The 27,738-nt window shown below is 42.5% G+C and overlaps 1 protein-coding gene across 1 annotated transcript in view; it reads left to right on the forward strand.

Moving 5' to 3' along the window:
* The first annotated feature begins 2,052 nt into the window (after window positions 1–2,052).
* Window positions 2,053–27,738, forward strand: part of crkl (v-crk avian sarcoma virus CT10 oncogene homolog-like) — a 45,442-nt gene continuing 19,756 nt past the window's right edge. Inside the window, exon 1 of the mRNA XM_052032072.1 lies at window positions 2,053–3,005. Coding sequence (XP_051888032.1) covers window positions 2,193–3,005 — 813 coding nt within the window. The 5' untranslated portion in view covers window positions 2,053–2,192. The remainder of the gene's footprint in view (window positions 3,006–27,738) is intronic.

Below are 27,738 nucleotides of genomic sequence, written 5' to 3' on the forward strand. Positions count from 1 at the left end.
CATGGTGAAATTTGGCAGCAAAAGTAATAAAAATTTTGAGTTCTGCATAAATGCAGGAACCAGCCCCAATACAATTGTCAGTATGCCAGGAAAACAGTTGAGGGAATGGGCCTGAGTAAGACTGAAACAAAAACTGTTCTGCGAATCCCACAAAAAGAAACAGTTGTATCTTGGGCTCATTCAAGTTTCTATGATACACCTTCGATCTGGAGAAAGTGAGTGGAGTTGAAGAAGTTGTTCGATCAGAAAATGTTCTTACATTGAACAGCTTCTCCCTCAACTTCAATGAGTATCCTTGTCTCAGGAGGAGCCAACTGCTACCAGGTCACTCTGCCCAAAGAGAAATGCAAAGCAACTCAACAATTTCACATTGGATGGGTCAAGGTCAGATAGGGTCGACAATGCCAGACCACATAGGGTGGTGTAGAGGAGGGCTGTTATACTATGACAGGTGCCTCAACATTCACAGCAGCTTCAGGACTGAACTGACGTGTGCGAAGAAGCTCCCCTGGATATATCCTGAAAGGCCTGGCTCTGACTTTGATGATTAACAACTGACTGCACGGTAGTGTAGCGGTTAGCGTAACACTATTACAGTGCCAGCAACCCGGGTTCAATTCCAACTGCTGTCTGTACGTTCTCCCCGTGTCTGCATGCGTTTCCTCCGGGTGCTCCAGTTTCCTCCCACATTCCAAAGATGTACGGGTTAGGAAGTTGTGGGCATGCTATGTTGGCGCCGGAAGCGTGGCGACACTTGCGGGCTGTCCCCCAGAACACTCTACGCAAAAAGATGCATTTCACTGTGTGTTTCGATGTACATGTGACTAATAAAGAGATCTTATTAGTGGAGAGAGAAACAGAGCATTTCAGAAAAAAAGACTTTTCATCTGTTAATTGTCTCTCTCTCCACCAGTGCCACTTGACTGAGTATTTCCAGCACCCAGAGTATATCTATACAGGATATCAACCTGATACATCTAAAATTCCTTTCCCCCCACAGATGCTGTTTAAACTACCGAGTTCCCCCAGCAAGTTGTTTGTTGCTCCAGATTCCAGCATCCGCTGTCTCTTACATAAGCACGTAAGAAATAGGAGCAGGAGGAGGGCACCTGGCCCGTCGAGCCTGCTCTGCCATTCAATAAGATCGTGGCTGATCCGGCCGTGGACTCAGATCCACCTACCTGCCTTTTCCCCACAACCCTTAATTCCCTTACGATGCAAAAACCTATCGGTGTCTTAAATATATTTAATGAGGCAGCCTCTACTGCTTCCCTGGGCAGAGAATTCCACAGATTCACCACTCTCTGGGAAAAGCAGTTTCTCCTCATCTCCATCCCAAATACATTCCCCTTAATCTCGAGGCTATGTCCCCTAGTTCTAGTCTCACCTACCAGTGGAAACAACCTTCCTGCCTCTATCTTATCTCTCCCTTTCATAATTTTATATGTTTCTATAAGATCCCCTCTCATTCTTCTGAATTCCAGTGAGTATAGTCCCAGGCGACTCAACCTCTCCTCATAGGCTAACCCCCTCATCTCCGGAATCAACCTGGTGAACATCCTCTGCTCTGCCTCCTCTTGTGTCTCCAGAGTATCCTGTTGTTGTATTATAAATAACTCCCCTATTCTGGAGACCTTAACCTGCAGAAATGCCCTCTTCATATCAACCAAAACCAACCAGTTCTTCTTTGCCCATGTCGGTGGGGCAACATTTTCCACTCAAAATAAACTTTCTGAATAAGGAATGATAATGGGCGTCATACCACAGTCAAACGTAACCACTCTCAGCAGGAGACCTATCGATCCCTTCGCCGTCAGGATCAGGCGTCAATGCTCCTTCCATGAGGGACGCCATCCCCTCGCCTCAGGCGACAGGCGTCAACCGCCGGCACCTGCCTCCCGCCGCCGCGCTCCGTCCTTCCCGCCCAATGCGTCACGCACAACGCCGCGCTGACGTCACGGCGCCGCTCGACACCCCAGCACGAAGCGCCGCGCAGCCGCCATCTTAGGCGGCGGTTGGGCAGCGAGCGGGAGCCGGGAGGCCGCGCCGACCGAAAGCCGCGGATGCCGGCGTGCCGAGGCGCCTGTGAGGAAGGAGGCAGCGAGCCGAGCGGAGTGCGGCCCTCCCTGGCCGCCGTGCGCCTGTGAAGCGGGGCCCGTAGCTCGGGGGGAGGGCAGGGGAGCCCGGGCGCCATGGCGGCCGCCAAGTTCGAATCGCACGACCGGACGAGCTGGTACTTCGGGCCGCTGAGCCGGCAGGAAGCGCAGGCCAAGCTGCAGGGCCAGCGGCACGGCACCTTCCTGGTGCGGGACAGCACCACCTGCCCGGGCGACTACGTGCTGTCGGTGTCGGAGAACTCCAAGGTGTCGCACTACATCATCAACAGCCTGCCCGGCAAGTTCAAGATCGGCGACCAGGAGTTCGAGCACCTGCCCGGCCTGCTCGAGTTCTACAAGATCCACTACCTGGACACCACCACTCTGATCGAGCCGGCGGCGCGGGTGGCGGGCCCGCCCGCCTCGCTGGGCAAGGCCGCGGGCCCGGGCCCAGGCCCGGTTCAGGGCCACGTCCTGGTTGGGCCCGGCGCGGCCTCGGGCGGCGGCGAGGAAAGCGCCGAGTACGTGCGGACACTGTACGACTTCCCCGGCAACGACGTGGAGGACCTGCCCTTCAAGAAGGGCGAGCTGCTGGTGATCGTGGAGAAGCCCGAGGAGCAATGGTGGAGCGCCCGCAACAAGGACGGCCGCCTCGGCATGATCCCCGTCCCCTATGTCGAGGTGGTGGTCAAGTCGGCGCCGCAGCAGCAGCAACAGGGGCCGGGCTACCGCAACTCTAGCAGCTACGGCATCCCCGAGCCCGCACACGCCTACGCCCAGCCCCAGACCAGCAGCCCCCTGCCCACCGGCGCCAACCCGCTGCCCACCACCCAGAACGGGCCCGTCTACGCCAGGGCCATCCAGAAGAGAGTTCCCTGCGCCTACGACAAAACTGCCTTGGCGTTGGAGGTAGGCGCGGTATCAGGCTCCCTTCATTCGCTTCGGTTGCATTTGTCCTGAAGCCGGGAAGAGGAACTGTGATTGTTCTTCTTGGGGCAGTCTTAATGGGAAGTAATGGAGGGGTCTTGTAGTTGGGGTGAAAACTCGTTTCCAGTGTGGAGTTAGTTGAAAACCACTGCGTGCTTTTAAAGTAAACGAAGGAGTGGGTGGATATGTTTTTTTTTGTATTGAGCCGTTATTTGGAAAATTGCGTTCGACAAGAAGTTCTTAAAAGGAACTTGGGATGAACTAAAATGGAATAACATTAATCAGTGTCTCTTGTAAAGCGATGCCTTGCGCTGGATAAATTATTACTTCTGCGTGATCCTTAAAATCATATTTCACTTCAAAATGTGAAACATGACTGGGTAGAAGTACCGAAATAATTGAGCGAACTCAATTCAGAAGGGACTCAGAGATGGAGAGCAAATCCCAATTATTATTTCATCAGCCAGAGAATCAGGAGTTGTGTATAGAACTGACTTTGAAAACATTTTTTTTGGTGGAGTGAGGCATTGCTATTCATTTAGGGCCTTTTTTTCTATTCTGGGACCTCTTTCTGACTTCATGAAAGAAATCTGATGATCAAATATTGCTATATACTTGGATATTAAGATAATCAAGGGATATTAAATTAAGGAAGGAAAGTGATGTAGAAGTAAAGACCAGTCAGGATCTTATTGAAGGGCAAAGCATGCACAAAAAACTGAATGGCCTATTTCTTATGTTCCTATGTGCTGAAATGTATCAAATTATTTAAGGCATCGGACAAGGGACTGTTTTGAACTGCAGTTTTTAAACTAGGCTAGTTAGAGAAAAAGACAGTGGAAAAACAAATCAGACGACTGTGAGGGGTATAGTAAGATTTATTGAACCAGATCATGTTTCTTTACCATCATTTATGGTTGTTTGGGGTTATTTTAATGATCTATGTGCTACTTTGAATTTCAGAAACTACTGTGAAGCTCTTCAGAAACTAAAAGCATATTGCGGATGCTGGAAATCTGAAATAAAGCTATAAAGTGTTGAAGCAGGTCAGAGGAAATATCATTGACCTGAAACTTTGACACAATCTCATTGGAGATGCTGTTTGGCTTGATGAGTATTTCCAACACTTCCTGTGTTTTATATTCTATATAGTGGCTGTACTATAATCTGTAAAGTGGTGGCCTGCCTGCATGTTGAAATTGAATGCAAGGTTTGCAGAGGATAGTCCTGGAAAGATTCAGTTGGGTAATTAACTGAAATTGATCGTGTTTATTTCAGTAGTCCAGAGGTTCATTATAGTGACAGCATTTTTCTGATGGAAATGTTTTAAAAAAAACTTCATTTTTTTTTACAGGACTGCACATTGGTGCAGCTAGTGGAGCTGCTACCACACAGCTCCAGAATCAGAGTTCAATCCCGATCTCCGGTGCTATCTGTATGGAGTTTGCGTACTGCCTGTGGCTGTGTGGGTTTCCTCCAGCTGCTCTAGTTTCCTCCCATATCCCAAAGACATGCAGGTTGGTAGGTTAATTGGCCACTGTAAATTGCCCTTTGTGTGTAGTTGAGTAGTAGAATCTGGCAAGAGTTGATGGGTAAGCGGTGATAAAATGGGTGCTTGATTGTCGGCATGGTCCAAAGGGCCTGTTTCCATACTATGTCGCTCTAGTTTCTGTGACTGGAAAAAGTCAGCCAATATGTAGTCAGAGTAAGAGGAATTTGCCTTGTTTTTGGTGGACCAGATAAGGCAGCAAATAGTTTTTTCTGTTCCACCTGCAGAATCAGTAGTGCAGCAGCAAAATTGGTGTCAGTACCTTCCACCTGAAGGTCAGCTCTTCAGGGAGGCCCCTGATTTGAATTTTCCTCTTCGCTGACCATTGATGGAAGCATGTTGTTTTCCAAGCTGAATGTATGAAGTGGTTACAAGCCAGTTACAAGGGTTGTGTTGAATCTGATCTGAAGATTTCCTCAAGCAAGAGCTAACAGCTGTTCAGCAGACACTAAGTTGGTCATGAAAGCCTTCCACTTGAAAGAGCCTTGGCATAAATTCTCACGAGTATTTTCGTTGCGTTTCCAAGTTGCAACAAGACTTTCATAATTTGTTTTAGTTTGTCATATGGGAGGGATACAGTTGACTCCTGGCCTATTCCTGCATAAAGAGGAGCGGGAGTCATCGATATTGCCAATTAATATTACATAGCACATAATGAAAACTAAAAGTATTAATTTTGTACCCACTGGCAATGCTTTACATGCTGCATCATTGCCAGATGAACTTGATTTGTTTTGAACTTTTCTGTGCCTGATTTTTCTTTTCCCCCAGTTATCTGGCAACTTTCTGTCACTCATCATTTCAGTAGCAGTTGGATCTTTGTTACATTATGGATCTGATGATGAGTGAATGGGAGACCACCTGGAATTTAGCCAATGGACATTAGAAATTTCTGATTTCAAATGTATGCAATGGAGGACAAAGTAGTGCATTTGAATGAAACCAGCTGGCTTGAGTGTTCACTAAAACCTCATGACTTTTATTAGGAAAGTGAGAATTGTAGGGCAGTGTAATCCAGTTCTGAACTGCTATCTTTGGCAATAATTGACACAGGTTGGTGACTTTTGCATAGGAGCTGAATCATTAACAGGAATTCCTCATGGTATTGATTCCTATGTGCTCAGATCTGTTTTCCATTCTCAGCCCCTGTGGAGGTCATTGCTCAAGCAAAAGTAGAAAGAAATTAAGGCTCATCTGAGTCGTTAATTAGCATGCTTTTTTTAAAGCTGCATTGAGATTGAGTATTGTGACCTTTTCAGAAAACTATATTGGAGAATTCGTTCTTGTAGGAAAACTATGGGGTATTGAGTCTGGTTTTATAAAACCATTTGAACTAGTTTTACTCCATTGAAGCAAGCTGTCCAAATTATACCTTGTATTATTTACTAGTTTCTGGTGCATATGCCTGTATTCAAATTTACTCAAGTGTTTGATAGTTCTTCTATTTAATATACTTGGGGGTCTCTTTATAACTATTCGGCTTTTCAGGGGAAGGGGTTGGTGGTAATGACTATGTTATAGCTCTGTCAGTAGGGCTGACATAAAGGTGATAGAGAATGAAGGAAAAGAGTGGAAAAAGCAGGGATTGGAAAAGTGGTCGAACTAGAAGGTAGGGTGATCAGTTTATTTTAGAAGTGGGAATTTGGGGCTGACACGGGACGGTGGTGGAAAGGTTAGTCCTTGTTATTTTCTCTTCTGCTGAAAGAATTCTCCTTTTGTTCTTTTGTATCATTGTGCACTTTGACCTCAACTTGGATGTTGGGGTTTTAAATGTACCAATTACAGACCAAGGAAATAAGTCATTAGGTTTCTGGTTGGTTCTTCTGCTTTTCATTAGTGAAAAGACTTTTTTTGTGCCTTTCCAGTGATTTCCCTTTTCTGGGGATTAATTTTGAGACAAGTTGGAACAGTAATTTCTGTTTGGCTGTTTACATCAGGAAGAAGATGGGTAGGAATCTGATTCTAGGGTAGATACCTTGAAGTCAAACTGTTGGAAACGTGATGCATCGTTTGGTTTCAGAATCAGATTTATTATCACTGACATATGTCAAGAAATTTGCTATTTTGTGGCAGCAGTACAGTGCAAGCCATATAGTAACTTAGTAGTTTATATAAGTTACAAAGAGAAAGTAAATAGTGCAAGAGAGGTATAATGAGGTAGTGTTCATGGACTGTTCAGAAATCTGATGATGGATGGGGAGAAGCTGTTCCTAAAATGTTGAGTGTGGGTCTTCATACTCCTGTACCACCTCCCTGCTGGTAGTGATGAGAAGAGGGCATGTCCCGGATGGTGAGGGTCCTTAACAATGGGTGCTGCCTTCTTGAGGCATTGCCTCTTGAAGATGTCCTCTGGTGGAGAGGGTTGTTCCCATGATGGAGCTGGCTGAGTCTACAACCCTCCGGAGCCTCTTTCGACCCTGAACATTGGAGCCTCCATACCAGGCTGTGATGCAACCAGTCAGAATGCTCTCCACCATACATCTGTAGAAATTTGCAAGTCTTTGGTGATGTACCAAATCTCCTCAAACTCCTAATGAAGTAGAGCTGCTGAAGTGCTGCCTTTGTGATTGGATCAATGTGTTGAGCCCAGGATGCGATATTGATGCCTGGATCTTGAAGCTACTCACCCTTTCCACCGCTGACCCCTCAATGAGGACTGGTGTGTGTTCTGCCGTCTTCCCCTCCTGAAGCCCTCAATCAATTCCTCTGTCTTGTTGGTGTTGAGTGCAGGGTTGTTGTTAAGGCACCACTCAACCAGCTGATCTATCTCACTTCTGTATGTCGCCTCGTTGCCACCTGATAGAGTAGAGCCAGTGTACAGATCCAAGGTCTTTCCAGGTGAAGCAGTAATTCATTTGCTCTTCCTCTGGTCCATTGTAGTATAGGTGTTCACAATGTGGTCTCCTGTACACTGGAGAAACAAAGTGCTTTTTGGATTTTGTGGAACACCTGCACTTAGTTCGCAGGATCAAACCCAAGCTTCCAGTTGCCTGTCACTTTAATTCTCCATTCCACTCTCATTGGACCTGTCTGTCTCTGGCCTCCTGCACTGTTACAGTAAAGCCTATCACAAGCTTGAGAAGCCATACCTCATCCGTCTGAGCACATTGACATTGATTTCCGTAGGCTGCAAATTCTCCAACTTCAAGTAATAGGCTCATTCTTTTTGTTAGTTTCAAAACTGAACATTTATCTTTCATAATTTTGGCTCGGTAGTTTTTTTTACTGGTATTGTCTGGCCTGTCCTGTAGCCCTGCTGTTAACATATTACACAGTAAAGAAGAATAATTTGCTTATTTCTAATTGCTACAGTAACTTGATCTCTCCCACCAAAGATATTCCCTTTGCTTTACCCAGCCATTTCCTCTGCTACAAAAACCTTTCCCAGTTTTGACAGAGGGTCTTGGACCTGAAACATTAACTATTTCTCTATCTACAGATGCTGCCTGACCTGTGAATTTTTCTGGCATTTCTGGTTTTTGTTTTACTTGGCACATCCACTTTACATTTTTGGTAAGACTTCACAACTTGTGCTTAAGATAGACAGGTATTTTTCATGCTTGGAATAATAGTCAACAGTACCTGTGAACATGTTCACTTTGAGCTATGCTGTGCAAGGTTTCAATGGAATTTAATGTTGGGATACCACAAGGTGTACCTGCAGATTTTTAGTTAGCTGTTTAGTAAAAGGGTACGTTAGTCAAGATCCTTGCATGTGTACTGTGCCTCAAAGTAACAATGTACCTGAAGGTTATTTAAATAGGCATAGGGAAATTATCTGTTTTGGAAGATGATGTCAGAAGGATAGCTGAAATCTAATGGGAAAAGATGGGTGTTATAATTTGGGGAAGGTGTCTCAAAAGATTAGGAAATGAGTGGCTTGGGATGCTGTCATTAGAGAGGTGGTGGGGTTTACAGGATCTGGATTAGGAGCAAGGGGAGAATCCAGAGTTGCAGAGAAGGGGGTAGCTTAAAGGCCTCTGTGTAGACAAAGGCAAGATTGTTGAATAGGTTGGGTGGAGAAGATGGTGACTGTATATTTCGTACATCAAAGTTCATAGAAATTTGTTTTAAACATAGGTTGAAGGGCTGACATCGGCTGGGACACAAGTGTAATGAGTTTGTGCTAGAGAACACTGAATTATTGTATTGTGTGTCTTGGGTTTTTAGGAAATTTACCTGTGCAAAGCTGGTAGTTTTTCCTCAGGCTTCAGTGAATATGGTTATTTTAATCATGATCACATATGTGCACATTGTTACTCAGTCTAGTTTCTGTTCAAATTACAATAGAAGTCAATGATAGTTTCCTTATGTTGGAAATTGAGTATTTTTGGCTGATATATAATTTGCTCAATGGTTTAAGCTCTGATCACTATGGATGAGAACCTGGATTTTTAATTAAAACAAACGTACTGATTTTAAAATACTGTTTTATTAAAATTTAATGGTGTAAATTACAGTTTGAAAAATAGGCACCCAAGCATTGGAACTTAACATGTATTTCCCTCCACGCCAACTGAAGACCTCAGTCCCAGCCTCATTCCATCATGTGCAACCAATGAAACTCTCAACCATTATTCTACATTCCTCTCAGCCCCTGACATAACCAGAGGATTTTGTCACCATCTGCTTAGCACCTGCTGTCAATTGATATTTCATTGCTAGACTGAGTTCTGCCAAATGAATAGTGTAAAGCCCTCATTTTGTAACTGACCAACTTCTGGGCCCTGGACAATTAAGAGAGTCACTGGTTGGCTGCTGTATCTGATAAATGTTTTGGATACAGAGTCTGTCAGCAATGCAAAGGCAATTCTGGCGGGAGAGAAACCTCTATGTAGACGTACTGTGCCAGTCCCCCTTAAGTAATTGTGTAGTCCTTCGGGTATTTCGTACGCGAGTCCTTATTGTTACAGTTGTATCATTTGAGGCCCCTTGAAGGATGTCCTTGGGGAGCAAAAGGCCTTTAAGGAAGGTTGATGTGAGGTAGTGACTCAATGCTACATCAGGAGAGGGTGTAATAGCAATTCGGGGTCCAGGCTTCTGTTCATGAGATTACGGTTGAAAGAATTGGGTACCAGGCTAATGGTTCTGGCATTGAAGCCAACATTGAGTTGTGTGCTATGTTCTTGGCATGTAAGTGGCATTAGGGGGAACAGCAGCTTTGCTTCCTCATTGACTCGTGTTAGAGTCATAATTATACAACACAGAAATGGGCTGTTTGGTCCCTTGAGTCTGAACTACCACTGAGCATCCATTTACACTCCTACACCAATCCCACTTTATTCTCCTTGCATTGACTTCTCCAGCTCATCTACACACTAGCGGCAATTTACAGTAGCCAATTAATATCCCAACCCGCACATCTTTGGGATGTGGGAAGAATTCAGAGAAAACCCATGTGTTCTATGGTTAAAATCCCATGTGATCACTGGGACAATGTGCAAAGTCCACACAGCACCAAAGATGGTGTACTTTTAAAGTTGCTCATTTTTGAAGGGCAACATGAACACAATCTCATCCAATAGCAGGGCATTCATAATGGACATCCCAGTGGAACAGAACTTGGAATTTTCAGTTTGCTGATGAACTAACTCCTCTCTCCACTTAAACCATGAAATACGGCTACAGGGAATTGTGCACAACTACTCAGCCTAGCAGCTGTGTCGGAGGCTCCAAGGCAGAATGAAAAATGATGTCCAGTGGATCAAGTGTGACCTTCAGTTTTGATGTTGTGCACCATAGCCCTAACTTGTGTGTTGGAAGTGAATCCATATTGTAAGATTGTTTGTTTCATTGTGCACTTACAGCCTTCAAACTCCAGATGAAAATTAATTACAGAACTCCAAATTAAGGGTTCATAGTCTGAAGTGCATCATTAACTGTGTGATTTTTGAGGAAGGCAGTGGAGCAATCAGGCAAAATTCCAGCTCATTACTTGGGTTACTGTTCTGTTTTGCTTGGACGTGAATTTTGGCAGTTGAGTTAATGGATGTCATCGTGTTTGAGACTTGAGGTTGGAGTCGGAGTGTGCATGTGGACATGTTCCAGTAGGGTAACCTTTATCTCTGGGCAGTGTTTTGGGGCACAACCCTTAATTAGCTTGCACTTCCAGCACCTTGTCCACGTTCAAGTGAAAATATTGCACCTGCTGCCAGGCAGAGACTGGGGAACAAACAGGAGCCTTCTGACTTGTCAAGCCAAGAGCTTTACCACACTGGTCTGTTTTGTTTTGCGCTGAATTTGGATGCCTTTCAAAATTCCTTACACTATTTCACATTGAGAATTGGATGTGGCAATAACAAGTGTTTGGTAGTTACGTTGACATTGTCTAGGCTAAATAGGATTAAACTGTATTATCTGGACAAAACGCACATGAAATTTGGCAGCTACTTTGATGTTTTTACCTTGTTCTGGGATTAGTGCAGCATTCCAGATGATATCCTAAACTTAATTTACTGTACCTTTTGGAAAAAGCTTTGTTTTGTGGTTCCATGACTGTTTATGGCAAAATGATTTGGTTACATAAACAGAAGGCTGATATTTCAGCAAGTCATGTAGCACCTTTGGAAAGAGTTAGTTTCAGGCTGTAACCTTTCAGTGAAACTGGAAGATGGTGCAGATGAACAGGTGGGAGGCGAGCACAATGGGTGTTCAGCATGAAGATCAGAGTGATTAGATGATAAAAAGGGTGGTTCAGTCAAAAGTAGTTCACAGTTGGGCAACAAAGTTTAAAAAGATCTAAAGGAGCTATAAATAATAACACCAGAATTGTGCTTGGAGTTTGCTGTCTGAAATTATAGGAGCAGAGCCCCAATTCTGGATATCTAGGTTATTATTTGAGCTGCAAGCAAATTGGCACAGAGTTAATAGGTAGGGGTGCACATCTTATGGATTGGTGTGGGAGAAGTAGATATTGATTTGTGGAATGTTGGAAAATGTAGAGCTCGTGCATTAGGGTGGACTAAATCTGAACCATTTTTCAGTCAGAGTTCTACCAAATGAATAGTTGGGTAGTTAGGTAAGCTTTAAAAATGGGTGGGCTGATGGTCTTTGGGGAGAAGACTGTTGGAGTGAAATCTAGAATGCTGAAGAAAACAGATGGAAGCAGAGCAGGGAAGATGATTTGGTTACCCTTGCACCAATGAGTCAAGGAAGGAGCAACACAAAACACTGGAGGAACTCAGCAGGCCAGGCCAGCATCTGTGGTGGGAAATGGATAGTCAATGTTTTGGGTCGAGACCCTTCAAATGGACTGAAATTTAGAGGGGCATAACCAGTTATAAAAAAAAGTGGAGGAAAAGAATGGAGCAAGAGCTGGGCAGGCGATGGGTAGATCCAGCATTTTGTCTGTTGCTCCAGGTTCCAGCATCTGCAGCCTCCTGTGTCTCTAATCAAGGAAGGAACTGCATACAAACACTAGCCATTAGAGACTAATGTGTAATTATATACACATGTAATAAGATAAATGGGGCCAACAAAAGTTAAGATATGTAAAAAAAAGTTACAAAACATTTAGGACTGAGATGAGAAATTCCTCTGCTCAGAGGGGTGTGGAGCTCTCATTGTCAATGATAGAACCTATTTATGGGGAGAGATTTCCAGGCACAGGCAGCAAGAGGTGTGGGGAGAGTGGGAATATGGTATTGAAATAGAGGATCGACCTTAATTGCATTGAATGTCAATGCACGTTTGAAGGGCTGAATGACACACTTCTATTTTTGATGTTTTGTTATTTTGATAATTGGGTGTCAACTGACATGGTCTGTATTTATTGAATATCCATAAAATCTGAAATTTCTCACTCATCTTTCCCTACCGTCCACCTTGTCATCCCTGTTCTTTTCCATTTACTTATTTGCTGACACCGCTTTGTTTATGGGTAGCTCCATGACACTATTGACTTTGCTGATCCTTCCTATCCAGAGAGGGTTTTTAGACTGAAGGGCTGTGCTCTTACATTTCTGTGACCCAAAAGTGTTGAGGTCACTTATTGGCTCTATCCAGATAAAGATAGAATTATTACTTCAGTCTTCCTGGCCAATATCATTTTAGAAAGACATTTTTACCTGCTGAGACACCCCTAGGATTGCTTTTCCCATTGGATCAGTACACACTTAAAATGTAATTGTTCGAAATGAATGTAGGCCAACAATTTAGGATTATATGTATTCTAAGTCGAACTGTTTCAATTCTTGACACCAAGATAGCACTTGACCAAGTGTGGCATTGAGAAGCTTTAGTAAGACTGAAGTCAATGGGCATTAAGGCATCAGTAGCTGGATTTGTACCTTGTGTAAAGGAAGATGAATGTCATTGTTGCTGATCAATCATCCAAGCCCCAGGGCGTGCCTTGGGTTGTTCACTGTTCAGCTATAACTATCTTTAGCTGCTACATCACTGGCCTTCCTGCATAAGGCTAGAGGTGTAGTGGTTGATTGTAATGTTCAGTTCCATTCACAGCCCCCAGCAAATGATGCCATGCACATGCAAGACTGAGACAACACAGGTGATACAGTGGTATAGCAGGTGACAGTGGCACAGCTAGTAAGACTACTGTCTTGCGACTCTAATGATCCAGGTTTAATCCTGATTCAGATGCTCTTTGGTTGCAGTGTTTGTACATTCTCCCTGTGACCAATTGGGTTTCCCCTGGGTGCTCCAGTTTCTTCTCTCATACCAAAACTGTGTGTATTGGTAGGTTAATTGGATGCTGCAAATTGCCCTTGATGTATGGGTGAGTGGTAGCATGGGGGGTGGGGGGGGGGAGGGGGGGGTGGGGGGGGGGGGGGGGGGGGGGGGGGGGAAGGATAAATTGGTGAGAAGGTGGGGGAGAACAAAATGGGTGCCTGATGATGATTGGTGGTCTGAAGAGCCTGTTTCCATGCTGATTGTGGGGATATGGATATTGGTAATTGGTTTATTATGGACACATGTACTGAGAGATGGTGAAAGCTTTTGTTTGCATGCCATCTAGATAGGCCATTCCATACACAAGTACATCAAGGTAGTACAAAAGGAAAACAAAACAATGCAGAATATAGTGTTCACAGAGAAAGTGTAGGCAGACAAAGTGCAAGGGCCATTGAGAGATCGAGTTCATCTCGAGAGTACAAGACATCTGTTCAATAGTCTTTTACAGCGGGATGGAAGCACTTCTGCTCAACAGGAGAGGGGAGAAAAGAGAATGACTGGGGTGGGAGGGGTCCTTGTGTCAATTGCTTTCCTGAGGCAGCAGAAAGTGTAGACAGTCAGTGGAGGGGATGCTGGTTTTCGTGATGGACTGGGCTGCTTTCACAACTCTCTGCAATTTCTTGTGGTCATGGGCCGAACAGTTGCCATACCAAGCTTTAATGCATCCAGATAGGATGCTTTCAATGATGCTTTCATCTATAAAAATTGGTGAAAGTCACATGTGGGACGAATGGAAATTAAGCTGTTCCCTACTGGTGTCTGTAGTTTCTCTTCAAAAATACAGTTGAGTGTTGGGCAAGGACAGGATCATTCTTGGCTTTGGATCTTTCATCAGTGAAGAATAAAGTCCATTGGGCTAATGGTATCTGGTCACAAGTTGATGACTTTTGAGTAATGAGAAGTTCAGAATATTTGGTATTTGTGTGTTTTAAAGGTATCCTTTTCCCTGTACCTGCTTTGGTCTTCTCTATTTTTGTTAACAGTGCAAGCTGTAACTCTTGATAAATTTTGTTTAAGTAGCAAATGGGTGGTATTCAGTAATGAACCAGGAGGAGCCTGCAGAATTGGAGAAGGATCATTCTTTTAATTGTGGATAAATTTGGGCTGTAATCAAGACCAATGTGAACTCTTACTTTAACATGACACAATGTTCTTGGGCTTCCACTAAATGAGCAAGAGGATCTAAGAAGCTCTTAAACTGCTCAATTCTTGATCAATGGTATATAGGCAAGGGTGGCCTGTATTCATTCAGAACAAATTTTTGAATGCTATGCAATGAATTGTGAAGGAAAAGAGAATATTTTTGTGATTTGCGTCCAGGCTCCCAGTGATCTGAGAGTACCTGAAGACTGAAATCCCAGCAGCTCCAGTCGGTTTTGTGGCAATCTTGCTAATTTGCAGGAGGTTACAGTGCACAACCAAGCATTATGTTTGTTCTGTTTCTAATTCAGGGTGCATTTGCAACCCAACAGCTGGTTAGCAAACTTGAGTTCAAAATTCAACCAAGCAGACCTCCTTTTCATTGCAGGTTCCTATATGGTTAGAACGCTGATTGAGAAAGCTCTCAACATGTGTGGATGAATGAACTTAACTCTCAAGTGGTGTAATGCTAACCCACCATTTCTACTGCCTCTGAGTGGTATTCCATGTCGGTGCAAACTGATTATCCTCTAGTAACCTATTAAAGCTATTTGGACTCATTCCATGTAGCTTTCCCAGGGTGCAATATCTCTATCTATGCTAATGCAGATTGGGAATCCTGGGGAGATGGATCCAGATGACTTTTTGGTGCTTCTGATTTCATTGTGAATTGTGATGGCAGTCATGTGCATCAGACTTACTTGCAAGTCCTTTATTCTGTTGAGTGAGAAAGATTATGCCACAGGTGGAGACTTGCCAAAATTCCTAAGTTTCTTAAGTGTAAAACAATATCAGGCTGGAGTTTGAGGCATAAAAAAGTATAAATGCAATACAAACTCAGTTTACCAGTTGATCCCAGGATTGGGCGAGATTGTCTTACTAGCAGGGATTAGATAGACTGGACCTGTGTTCTAGAATTTAGAATAAGAGTGATCTTGTTGAAACATACAAATTTCTTATGGAGCTTGATGCCATAGATTTGTGGATGAAATTTCCTCTGGTCATGATGTCTGGTCAGCCATTCAAGATGGCTGAAAAGAGATTTCTTCTCCCAGTAAAACATTAGGAATTTTCTACCCAAAGGCGCTAGAGATGTTTGTCACCAAGTATATTTGAGACACATCTATAGTTATTGGATATAAAGGAAATCCATATTTCCTTCCCACATCAACCATTTTGGCCCATCAAATCTATACTGGCTTTCAGAGCTATCCCATTTCCCCCCTGTAATCTAATCTCCCCACCAAATACTACCAATCACCTACAGTAGGGCCAACTGAGTGGCCAAGTAACCTACTAACTGGATGTGGAAGGAAATTGGAGCACTTGAAGGAGACTCAACATGGTCTCAGTGACGGTGCAAATACCATCCCGGACAGAACCAGAGGTCGGGAGTAGTTGCTGGAGCTGTGAGGCAGCAGTTCTTGCTAGCTGCACCACTGCCATCCAAGGAATGTAAGGTTGGTACAGAGAAATGGTGCTGAGGCAAAAAAAAATCAGCCATGATATTATTGAGTGGTAGAATGGGCATGAGTGGCTGAATGCCCATTATTGCTGCTTTCAAACAATTTGATCAAAGTCTGGCTGTGGTTCGTTCTGAGTCTACAGAAGAATTCCTGTGCTGAACTGAAATTTCTGTGACTTTACTGATGCTTTTATGAAATTTGTTCATTGCTCTTTGGCCAGTTATGTATTCTAAAACAGGGAAATTTAGTGTTGTCATTTCAGAATGAAGTCCATGGTCATTTAGGATTGAAATGAGTGGATATTTATTTATTGGGGATTTCGGTCTTGGAGTAGTGAATATTCAGTTGAGAATATTTAAAACTGATGCTTTGAATATAAAAGAATTATGAGGAAATTGAGTTGGTGGAAGGGTAGAACTGACTTAAAGAGCAGCATGGCCTACTTTTACTATTTTATATAAGTGTTGGCTTTTGGCCTGTGGCTTCAGGAAAATACACACTTCCATGGCTTGGCAGCTGGGCGGTATGTTGTCCATTCAGTGTATATTGCTGATAGCTTAAGCTGTGTTCTCCAGAAGCAGATGAGATCTAAGTAAATGTATAATTTTATGCCTTGAACTGTCAAAACTATTCAGCTGATGTGGCCTGTTGCTGTGATAGACACCTGATCTTTACAACTTGAGAGATGCAAAAATTAACACACCTGATGAACATCTTTACTAAATGTGGGTCATCCAGTGAGTCCTTATGGACATTCTTTTTGAAAATTTACCAATACTGGCAAAAATATCTTGTTCTTCTCTGGTTGGTATTGTAGAAAGGAAAAGCAGAGTGCATTACTACTAATAAACCTGTGAAAAGTTCTTAATCTGCTTAAATATTAATGCTTGTTTCAATCTTGTTTTCACTGTCCAAGGGGCATCTGTGACTCATCCTAATATTTTGTGGGGTCGAATGCTTTCCTTTGGGTATGGAATTAGTGGGACAAAATTGTTAATTGGAGCATTGTGAGAATGCTGATTTGATGCTCATCATGCAACTTGTCAGATGTCTGCAATCTAAATCAACATTCTATTGTATGTAGTTAAAGTTTTGGGAGCATGAAATGTGTGCATTTTGCCTCTTATTCATGTTGTTTTTGATCTGGTCTCCAAATAGCCCGATTGCAGATTGACTGCTTGGGGCAGATGTATCCTCATTTTTCACATCCTGTGAAAATCCTAGTGTGAGTGATTCAGAGAAGCAGTTCTAATCTAATACCAGAAATCGCTTACATTTTTGTAAGTCTACAATGCCACTGGCTTCCTGAACCTTGGATTGTTTCTGTTATGGCTACAGCTGTTAACAGGAGTGCTGTGCCTCAGCTGCTATGTGCACTTCTACAGTGTGAGAACAAGTCCTGGAACAATCCAGAAAGAGGCCTGGAAAAGGTAAATCCCAATAGAAGGGAGAGCTTGCTACAGATAAGTACCTTGTAAGATAACTTTTTTAATAGTTGCTGGGAGAAGTGCTATTAAGACAACTTATTGCAGGCCTGCATATATTTCCTTCCTTGCATTTGACTGCTCTTGTATCTCCAGTTAAATCACATCTCCCTCTATACCTAAACTGAACCCCAGATTGTTTATCTGTAATTAAAAGCAATTCTTCTGTGTCTTAATGCAGCCTACCACTTCTGTATATCTATCGCTTAAAGATAATGAGCTGACATTTATTTTCTTCCCCCCTCAAAAAAAAATTAAGTGCAGTAAATAAACCAAAAGAACCAGGCTGGACAGACCAATCTCTAGAACTGTAAATGACCATTTTTGTCCAAGGCTAGAGCAATCTGTCAAAATTTCCCAGTTGGCTATCCCTATCCCGTACCAGATTTCAGAGGATTGGAAGTGATGGACTAAAATGCAAGGACCTGCAACCGCTCGAGGCCACAGAAATTACAGGCAGAGCTCTGGTCCATGAACCTGCCTTTATAAAAAGAAAACAATTGAAATGAACACTTACACAGGACTTCTGAGTACAACACTGCAACCCAGCTCCCCAGAGTAGAGGATAAGGGCTCTTGCACCCGAGAACCACAGTGTGGATTTCCCTCACTGCTAGATGTCAATCATGCTGCAGGTGAATGGCAGATGGGCGAGGAAGTGGAGAGTGTGAAGGACGCGCCTGTACAGGAAAACCTACGTGTGAAGTAAGATGGCAGAAAGGAATTGCAGAAGACTGCTCAATTGTGAACAAGTTACAGGAGGCAGCTCTAGGTCCCTAGAAGGGTTTTAAAGGCTTAAGTCCATTGAGCTAATCTGACTGAGCAGGGATTCTGAGATCAGGAATTTTCAGACTAGTATGTCTCTGGGCATTTATCAAAATAAGTCTGCTTGAAACTAAGTACCTTCCCAGTGTTAATCAAGTATGATGAGCACTCCACTAAGCAACTGGAACTGACCCCAACCACAGACTTTATGGAAAATGGAGTGTTGTCACTGTAGTGAAGTATGCAGCAATCAATAAACCCACAGTTTATTTATGCAGAGAGTAATCTGAAAATGACAAGATAAACTTATCTCTCAGGCAGCATTATTAAAAAGGTTTGTGTCCAAAGGATTCCAGATTAAACAAGCACCGGTTGATAGACACAATAGAATTACCTTTCATTTCAGTGATAGCATTAACTTTTTTTTTAACTACTTTTGGATGCTCATTCCATATTTCTTTGACACTTTGTTGCCCACAAGCTCCTTGCCAGTCTGTATCTTTGCTTTGATCACATTTCTCTCCACACCCCCCCCCACCCCAATTAAATTTATTTAGACGTTGCAATGTTTCATCATTGCACTTTGCTCAATTTCCACATCATCATTGTGTATCCTTTGTCTGAAATCTCTCTGGCTGTTCCTTCTGACCTTTTGCAGCCTGTGTGTTTCATTGTGAATTTCTGATAATTTTAATCCTCTCTCCATACCCTTGTGCACCTACCCTATTGAATTCCAATGAATTGGTCATCCAACAAAATCATTGGCCTTTCTTGTGTGTTGTTTTTTGTTTGCATTTCTTTATGCATTTTCCGTGTAATTCTACTTTTTTTCCACTGTACATTAAAACTGTTAAATATATTTAACCTTAATTCTGTAAAATCTGTATCCACATTATTAATTCCAATATAAAGTATGGAAGTTTGTTCTGTATTTGGGTGCTGCTTACTACTCTGCTTAAAACTAACAGGGCAGATATAAGAGCATAAATGAATATTAAGGTTTTTATTAAAACTTTTTGTTGCCTGTTAGAGATTAAGATCCTTTGGTTCTTCACTCAATCATAAATTAATTTCCCTTCTCAATGAGATTGGTTATTTGTAGGGCAAATGTATAAAGAAAGCATGGGTGGCAGCTGGAAGTAAGATGCAAATCTGCCATGACTACATTGAATGAGGCTGGTCTATCCTTTTGCATCTGGTATTTTAGACAGCATATTCCACTGGTTCCACTATTGATCCCAATATAACCCTTCAGTTTTATGATTGAGTACAGCTTCACAGACAGTACTGTTGCCAGGCTGGTTCCTCATTTCTGCTGTTGTCATGTGGAAGTTCTAAGTAGAGGTTAGATATGACCTACAGGAAGGAACACTTGTGGGGGAGTTACTTTCATGTAACAGTCCGCATACTGTATACAGGCCTTCTCCGGGTAACAGGTTCTGTTTTTTTACAGACGTCCAAAAGTCTATTTTGTCCTTGTCAGAAAATACATTAAAATCACTGGATACGGTAATCACACCTCCACAGTATTGTAATGAATGACATCAAAAGCACATAGGACTTATTTGAAAGGACAATTACTCGGTGAGAGAAGAAACTACTTCTGCTCGTAGGAACAAACATATATATGAACGTAAGAACATAAGAAATAGGAGCAGGAGGAGGCCACCTGGCCCATCAAGCCTGCTCTGCCATTCAATAAGATCGTGGCTGATCTGGTTGTGGACTCATTCACCTACCTGCCTTTTCCCCATAATTCCCCTACTATGCGAAAAATCTATCTAACTCTGTCTTAAATATATTTGATGAGGTAGCTTCTACTGCTTCCCTGGGCAGAGAATTCCACAGATTCACCACTCTCTGGGAAAAGCAGTTTCTCCTCATCTCCATCCTAAATCTATTTCCCCTGAATCTTGAGGCTATGTCCCCTAGTTCTAGTCTCACCTACCAGTGGAAACAACCTTCCTGCCTCTCTTATCTATCCCTTTCATAATTTTATATGTTTCTATAAGATCCCTTCTCATTCTTCTGAATTCCAGCAAATACAGTCCCAGGCGACTCAACCTCTCCTCGTAGGCTAACCCCCTCATCTCCAGAATCAACCTGGTGAACCTCCTCTGCACCGCCTCCAAAGCCAGTGCATCTTTCCTTGAGTAAGGAGTCCGGAACTGCACACAGTACTCTGTGTAGCCTCACCAGTATCCTGTACAGCTGCAGCATAACCTCCCTGCTCTGAAATTCAATCCCTCGAACAATGAAGGCCAACATTCCATTTGCCTTGGTAACCTGTTGCACCTGCAAACCAGCCTTCTGTGATTCATGCACCAGCACTCCCAAGTCTCTCTGCATAATAGAATGCTGCAATCTTTCACTATTTAAATAATGATCTGATCTATTTTTCCTTCCAAAGTCGATGACCTTGCATTTACCAGTGTATTCCATCTGCCAGACCCTTGCACTCTCACTTAACCTGTCTGTATCTCTCTGCAGACTCCCCACGTCCTCTGCACAATTTGCTTTTCTGCTCAATTTAGTGTCATCAGCAAACTTAGATATGCTACACTTGGTCCTCTCTTCCAAATTGTTAATGTATATCGTGAACATTTGCGGGCCCTGCGGCACCCCGCTCACCACTGATTGCCATCCAGAGAAATGCCCATTTATCCCAACTCTCTGCCTTCTGTTGGTTAACCAATCCTCTATCCATGCTAATACATTACCCCCCCCCAACTCCATGCATCCTTATCTTGTGGATAAGTCTTTTATGCAGCACCTTATCGAATGCCTTCTGGAAATCCAAGTATACAACATCCACCTGTTCCCCTCTATCCACTGCACTCATTATATCCTCAAAGAACTCCAGTAAGATGCAGGACCTGCCCTTCCTGCATCCATGCTGTGTCTGCCTGATGGAACCACTATTTCTTCCTTAATGCTAGCCTTGAGCATTTTCCTGACTACAGACGTTAAGCTAACTGGTCTATAGTTACCTTCCTTTTGCCTACGTCCTTTTTTAAACAGTGGCGTGACATTTGCTATCTTCCAATCTCTATCCATGCTAATACATTACCCCCCCAACTCCATGCATCCTTATCTTGTGGATAAGTCTTTTATGCAGCACCTTATCGAATGCCTTCTGGAAATCCAAGTATACAACATCCACCTGTTCCCCTCTATCCACTGCACTCATTATATCCTCAAAGAACTCCAGTAAGATGCAGGACCTGCCCTTCCTGCATCCATGCTGTGTCTGCCTGATGGAACCACTATTTCTTCCTTAATGCTAGCCTTGAGCATTTTCCTGACTACAGACGTTAAGCTAACTGGTCTATAGTTACCTTCCTTTTGCCTACGTCCTTTTTTAAACAGTGGCGTGACATTTGCTATCTTCCAATCTGCCAGGACCTTCACAGAGTCCCGAGAATTTTGGTAAGTTATCACACGTGCCTCTACATAACTTGTGCCATTTCTTTCAGTACCCTGGGATGCATCCCATCAGGACCAGGGGACTTGTCTACCTTCAGACCCACTAGTTTGCACATCACCTACCTCTTTAGTGACAGCGATTGTATCGAGGTCCCCCCATTGCATCCATAACATCTCTATTTGGCATGTTAGACGTGTACTCCATCATGAAAACTGACACAAAATAGTCATTCAAAGCCTTGGATATTTCCCCATTACCCAGTATTAATTCCTCCTTCTCATCCTCCAAGGGACCTATGTTCACTTTAGCCACCCTTTCCTGTTGTATATAATTATAAAAACTTCTACTGTCTATTTTTGTATTTTGTGCTAGTTTACTTTCATAATCTATCTTCCCCTTCTTTGTTGCTTGCTTTGCTTTTTAAAGTTTTCCCAATCTTCGTTTCCCACTAGTTTTGGTGACTTCGTATGCATGAGCTTTTAGCTTGTTGCTTCTTTTATTTCCTTAGTTATCCAAGGCTGGCTCTCCCCACCCTTGTCCTTGCTTTTAACTGGAATATACTTTTGTTGAGCACTATGAAAAATCTCTTTGAAAGAGATGTATGTACATCGGCCTTTTGAATTTAATATTATAGGAAGAGTGTCCATAAATTGGGCATTATAACCCAGGTGCACCCTGTCCAGTGCTCTGCAAGTAGCTGAAGAGACATTAGCAGAGGGCTGAGAGTACAAAGCATGTTTGAAAATGTTCTGAAGTTTTCAAAACTCTCAGAATCATATAGCCATAGAGATCTTCAGCAAGGAAACTAAACCTAGGCATTATAGTGCTGGGTAATTAAAAGGTAGTGACTATATCAATTTAACAAATTGGAGAGTACAATATTTTAAGCAACCCCAGTCCACCTACTCTAATTCAGAGCATTAACAACCAATTTATATTAAGTAGACTGAACTAATTTTGGAAAAAAATTACAATAATTCTGAAGATTAGAACTGATCTGCTAATCTATTTTTTCTATACAAAATACTGAACTGGCCTGTACTCGCATTTGAACGTTTTTAGTCCTTGTGGTGGTGCAGTTCTCATCACCCCCTCTTTTGTAATTCTGTTTTAAAGAAGCCACAATTCCATGGTAGTTCTGAGTTTGGGAAATAGTTAACATACTGGTATTCATTCTTAATGGCTTTGGGAATGATATCTGTTGAACAGATTGCTTTTGAGAGCTGTGCTTGTTATTGCAGGGTGTAATATTAAACCAAATACTATTACTTTGTATCAGGTAAGCAGATTTCTTTCTTTCCATTCTTCAAAATCATCATTTATGCAGTGGTCATTAACATTGTAGGATGTGCACAATTTACATGCTATTTTTGCCCTGTGAATAAGGATGGGGTTTACTTAAGTGGTTTTGTGCAATATCCTTGATTGGAGTTGTCTATAATAACAGATTTCCCACTTCTGCACTCCCTCTGAACCTTCCCAGCACAGTTCCCATGCCCGTGTAGGGGCTAATATTATCGACTACTTCTAGCAATGATTGGTCAGGATAGTATAGACGATGCTATCTTAATTCAGCATGAACTTGAAGGGTGGATACTTGTTGATAATTACTTGTTTTTCATTTTACTCTTCCCTTCCAAGTACCCTGGGTTCTGAGTCCAGTTGGATGAAAGTGGAGAGGCCGGTTCCTGCTATAGAATCCTTTGCCATACATATTAGAAGTCCAGTCAGTTGTAAGGCTCAATTTTCTGCACTGAATCAGTTTGGATAAGTGTCATTGTAAGAAGATTATGTTAAACCTATCTTGGCTACCTGTGCATGAGCAAAGAATGAGACCAGCAAGCCTACCCAGTAGATAAGTGGCTAATGTGAACATCTGGACACACACTATACACTCTCCCAAAGGAGACAAAAAAACTGAATAATTAAAGGAAATATTGTAGGCAGTTCTTCCCTGATTCCCTCAAGTGACTGAGCAATGTTCTAGGAAACTCTGGAGGTCCACGAATTTTGTGCAGGTTATTTGGGTTACCATATAAATAAGAAATCTAACCACCAGTGTGCTTAGAAAATTTATCTTCAGTGGGTGGTTGCCAGGAATCAGTTGTTGACTAATACAAAATCCAACATTTCCCAACTGCTCCACTTCCTCCCTAGTGCAGTTCTTCCCTCTCTATGCCTCCTTTGCTAGCTATGTAACATCCACTCATTGGGTGTGTATCACAGTCTAGAGCACCATTTTTTTGCTCTTAAATTGCCCTTTTAGAAGAAGATGAGCCATTGGAACATGCAAGATGAGGGTGCTACCACTGTGTTGCTTGGTAGAGTTCAATGGTTTTGAGCCAGTGAAGATCAAAGAGCAATGATAGATTTCCATGTTGAGATGAAATGCAATTTGGATGTGAGTCTGTGGATGGTAGTGTCTGCTGCCTTTGGCTTATGTTGTTAAGGATTAATTGAAGTTGCACAAAGTGGAGATCTTGCTACCAAATATTTCAAATCTGACCTCTAAGTTGGTAATCTCCCTGTTTGAGGAAGTTAATTTGATTGGCACAGGTGAACTAAACTTAAGTAGTGTTTGCTTTCAGCAAAATCCTCTTTTCTAAGTGCATCTGACAGAAAAATTGCGGCCTTCATGTTGGCCATTGCTATCATTTTTGGGGATAAAACGAGTGAATGCTTCCCAAGACCAAGAATAATGAAGGGCGTTGTATCCCTCAAATCAAATTGCCATGGTCACAGCCCAGTCTATAGGGAGAGGGTCTTTGTTTGACTGCTAAACTTTCTGCCTGAAAATTTCCCTACAGAAGAATGAGAGGAGACCTCACAGAAACATTTAGAATGTTGAAAGGACTGGACAGAGTAGATGTGGCTAAGCTGTTTCCCTTGGTGGGTGAGTCCAGGACTAGAGGGCACAATCTTAGAATTAGAGGGTACCGGTTTAAAACAGAAGTGAGAAATTTCTTTAGCTAGTGGGTAGTGAAATTATGGAATTCTTTGCCACATACAGCTGTGGAGGCCCAATCATTGGGGGCGTTTAAGGAGGAGATTGATAGGTATCTAATTAGTCAAGGTATCAAGGGATATGGGGATAAGGCCGGAAATTGGGGCTAGATAGGAATAGTATTAGTTTAGCTCATGGAGCAGACTCGATGGGCCAAATGGCCTACTTCTGCTCCTGTGTAAATTCCAGTGGCTGGCAGGCTGAAAAGCTACTCTTAAATGCTCTCCCTGCTGAAATCTGTCCTGAGATGTATAAGCTTGGCTCAGTGATGTACCTGCTATGTCTGAAGATTGAAGGTCAAGCCCTGATCCAGGATCTTTAGCATGTAATTACAGTACTGAGAGGTTCTGCATTCAGATATGCATCTTTCTGACAACATTGAACAGTGCCCCTACCTGCCTTGGTTCCTGTCGCATTCTTGATAGAACTAGGGTGTTGTAACCTGGCTAATGTTTATCCATCAGCTGTCAAAACTAATCATTTTTGAGTGTCTTCTGCATACAAATTGAATGTCATATTTTACAAAAGTAATGTATTTTTGTAATTGTATAAAGCAATTCGTTGCCAACTGGACATCTTCGAGTCTTGTACTTGTTCCCCTTATGGTTCTATACCTGCCCCACAGTATAATCAGATGGTTGGGATATGCAAATCAGAGGGCAGAGTATCATCCATGAGTCACATTAGTATCAGTTTCTCCTTTCAAGTTCTTGCCATGCCATAGGTCTAATTTTCTTCCAGCAATGAAGGCTATTCCACAATGGGAAGGTAGCAAAAACAAATGTAGAATAACAGCACACATTGCTCTGAGAATTGCTGCCAGACTCTGACATGACATTTACTCCTGGTCCATGTTTTTAAAAATTGGCAGAATAGCAGCAATTATTTGTGTATTTCTTACTTGAACTGACTGTATAGGAAAAGTGGTTCTGTCATCGTGCCTGTGTTAGATACCTCTTAGTGAGCTGTTTTAAATGACTGCTTACTGATCTGTTTGGAAATAAGCCAATGTGTGTAAGTTTTTGGGTTCGCAGACATGAATTTGGAGTAGGCCATTTGACTCCAAGTTTGCTCTGCCATCTAATAAGATCATGGCTGATCTGATTGTAACCTCAACTCAAGATAACCTTTGCCACCCCCCGCCACCCCCCTGCTCCTGCTTCCAACCACTTGAAATACCTATCCATCTTTGATTAAAAATGTTTGAAGCTTGAAATCTTGGGCTTCCATGCCTTTTGAGGAGAGTTCCAAAGACATAAGTTGCAGAGAAAAAAATTTTGCCTCATCTGGTTTAGATGGGCAAATCTTGATTTTTGTTTTTGTATAGTGACCCCCGGTTCTAGATTCTCTAAGAGGAAACATACTCTCCACATCCAGGCTATCAAACCCCCTCAGGATCATGTGGGTTTCAATCAGGTCTTGCGCTCATAAATGAATACAACCCTAGCTTGTTCTTGTAAGACCGGGTATTAGCCTAGCAGTGCTTTTCTGAACTGCTAACACACTTGCATCCTTAAATAAGTAGACCAATGTTATATATAGAATATTGTTCTCCTCAGTTCTGATGTAACTAAAGCATAATACTCCCATCAGTAAAGGTTGACATTCCCTTAGCTCTCCTAGGGTGGTAGCCCAGACGTAGGTTCAATCCTAACCTCCAGTGCTGTTTGTGTGGAGCTTGCAAGTTCTCCTTGTGACTTTTGGTTTCCCCTGGGTGCTCTGCATTCCTCCCACATACCAAAAACATGGGTAGGTTAATTGGCCCTAGTGACACTAGCTTGCAATACCTATGCATTAGACTTTTGCAAATCCTGCACCAGGGCAGCCAGATCCCTCTGCATCTCAGAGCTCTGCAATCTCTTATTTAGATGATGTTTTTTTACATCTCCTGCTAAAGTGGATAGTTTAATGTTTTCCCACACTATTTCTCATTTGCCAGAATTGAGAAATAAGTTGTATATGTTGATTCATAAATTCCATTGCTGACTCATTTGGCTGAGACCAACCTTCCCATATGGGAATGGCTAACATATTATCTTCTTCCTAAAAGGCTGTTAAGTTTTTTAAACTGTTTTCTTATCCAACACAAACTGTTTGAATGCATGTTTCTGGTGGCGATGTAATCAGTTCCAAGTGGATCCTGAGCACTCACCCTGTAATCAAAAGAAAATGCAATGTAGAGAATGCCTGAGAGGGATGCTAAATAGTATAATAGGAACCCCTTGAATATCTGAAGCCAGAACTGAGATGTTTTCGTACACATAGGCTTTAAATGATTCATCAGTGCCAATTCTTATACCCACCTATTGCATTGTGACCAATGTGTTAGCCAAGGAGAGTATAGGATCTTGTATAGGATTTTGTGTTTTTGAGAGCACAGATTCCCCAAGTAAAAGATCTGCTGATCACCTAAAATTTGGTTGTTTTTGTTTAAGTCTGTCTGGTTGTCAGCACTTATTTTAAAGCAAGAAAATTGACCTTGTTGGTTACCGGGGTTTCTGTTGGCAGCTTGGGACCTAGATGTTGGAAGGTGGAGTCCTGGCTCTTTCAGAATCAAATCAGAAATGGGTAGCATATGTAATATTTGTAAGGAAAAGAATTAGCTCTCCAAAAACATTACTATATAAATGTACTGAAAAGATTAGACTTGGCTGATATTCATTGACAATGAACTCCTAATTTATTAACGAGGTTGTGGCAAGTGTACATAAAGGCAAAAAGAAGAAAAACAAGATTTTCTTGAGCATGTGACTTCAGAGCACATATAAACTATTGATAAAAACAGAAAGGGCTGAAAACACTCAGGTCAGGCAGCATCTATGAAAGACAAACAGTTAATGTCTCAGATCCCAAATCCCTTCATTGGAACCAGGAAAGGAAAAACAAGTTGGTTTCAGCTACGGAGAAGGTGGGGGGTGGGGGAGAGAGGGGGAGCGGTAGTGGAAGGAGTGATTTAGCTAGAATAAAAGGAACATCTCTGGTAGGGTGAGACCAAATGAATAAAAGTGGCAGAGACGGGTTACATTTCTTACTGTTTTAAACGGTTTCTGCTAATAGGGCTGTGGGACATGCCCAGCAGTTCAGGTTTATTAGTAGACAGAGAAAAACTAAGCCAAAGTCACAGATGTGTGAGAGGCAGAAATGGCCAGTTCTGATGCACACACAAAGAGCAAGTTAACTAAAGCAGGAG

This window comes from Pristis pectinata, chromosome 17 (assembly GCF_009764475.1).
Source record: "Pristis pectinata isolate sPriPec2 chromosome 17, sPriPec2.1.pri, whole genome shotgun sequence".
Classification (NCBI taxonomy): domain Eukaryota; kingdom Metazoa; phylum Chordata; class Chondrichthyes; order Rhinopristiformes; family Pristidae; genus Pristis; species Pristis pectinata.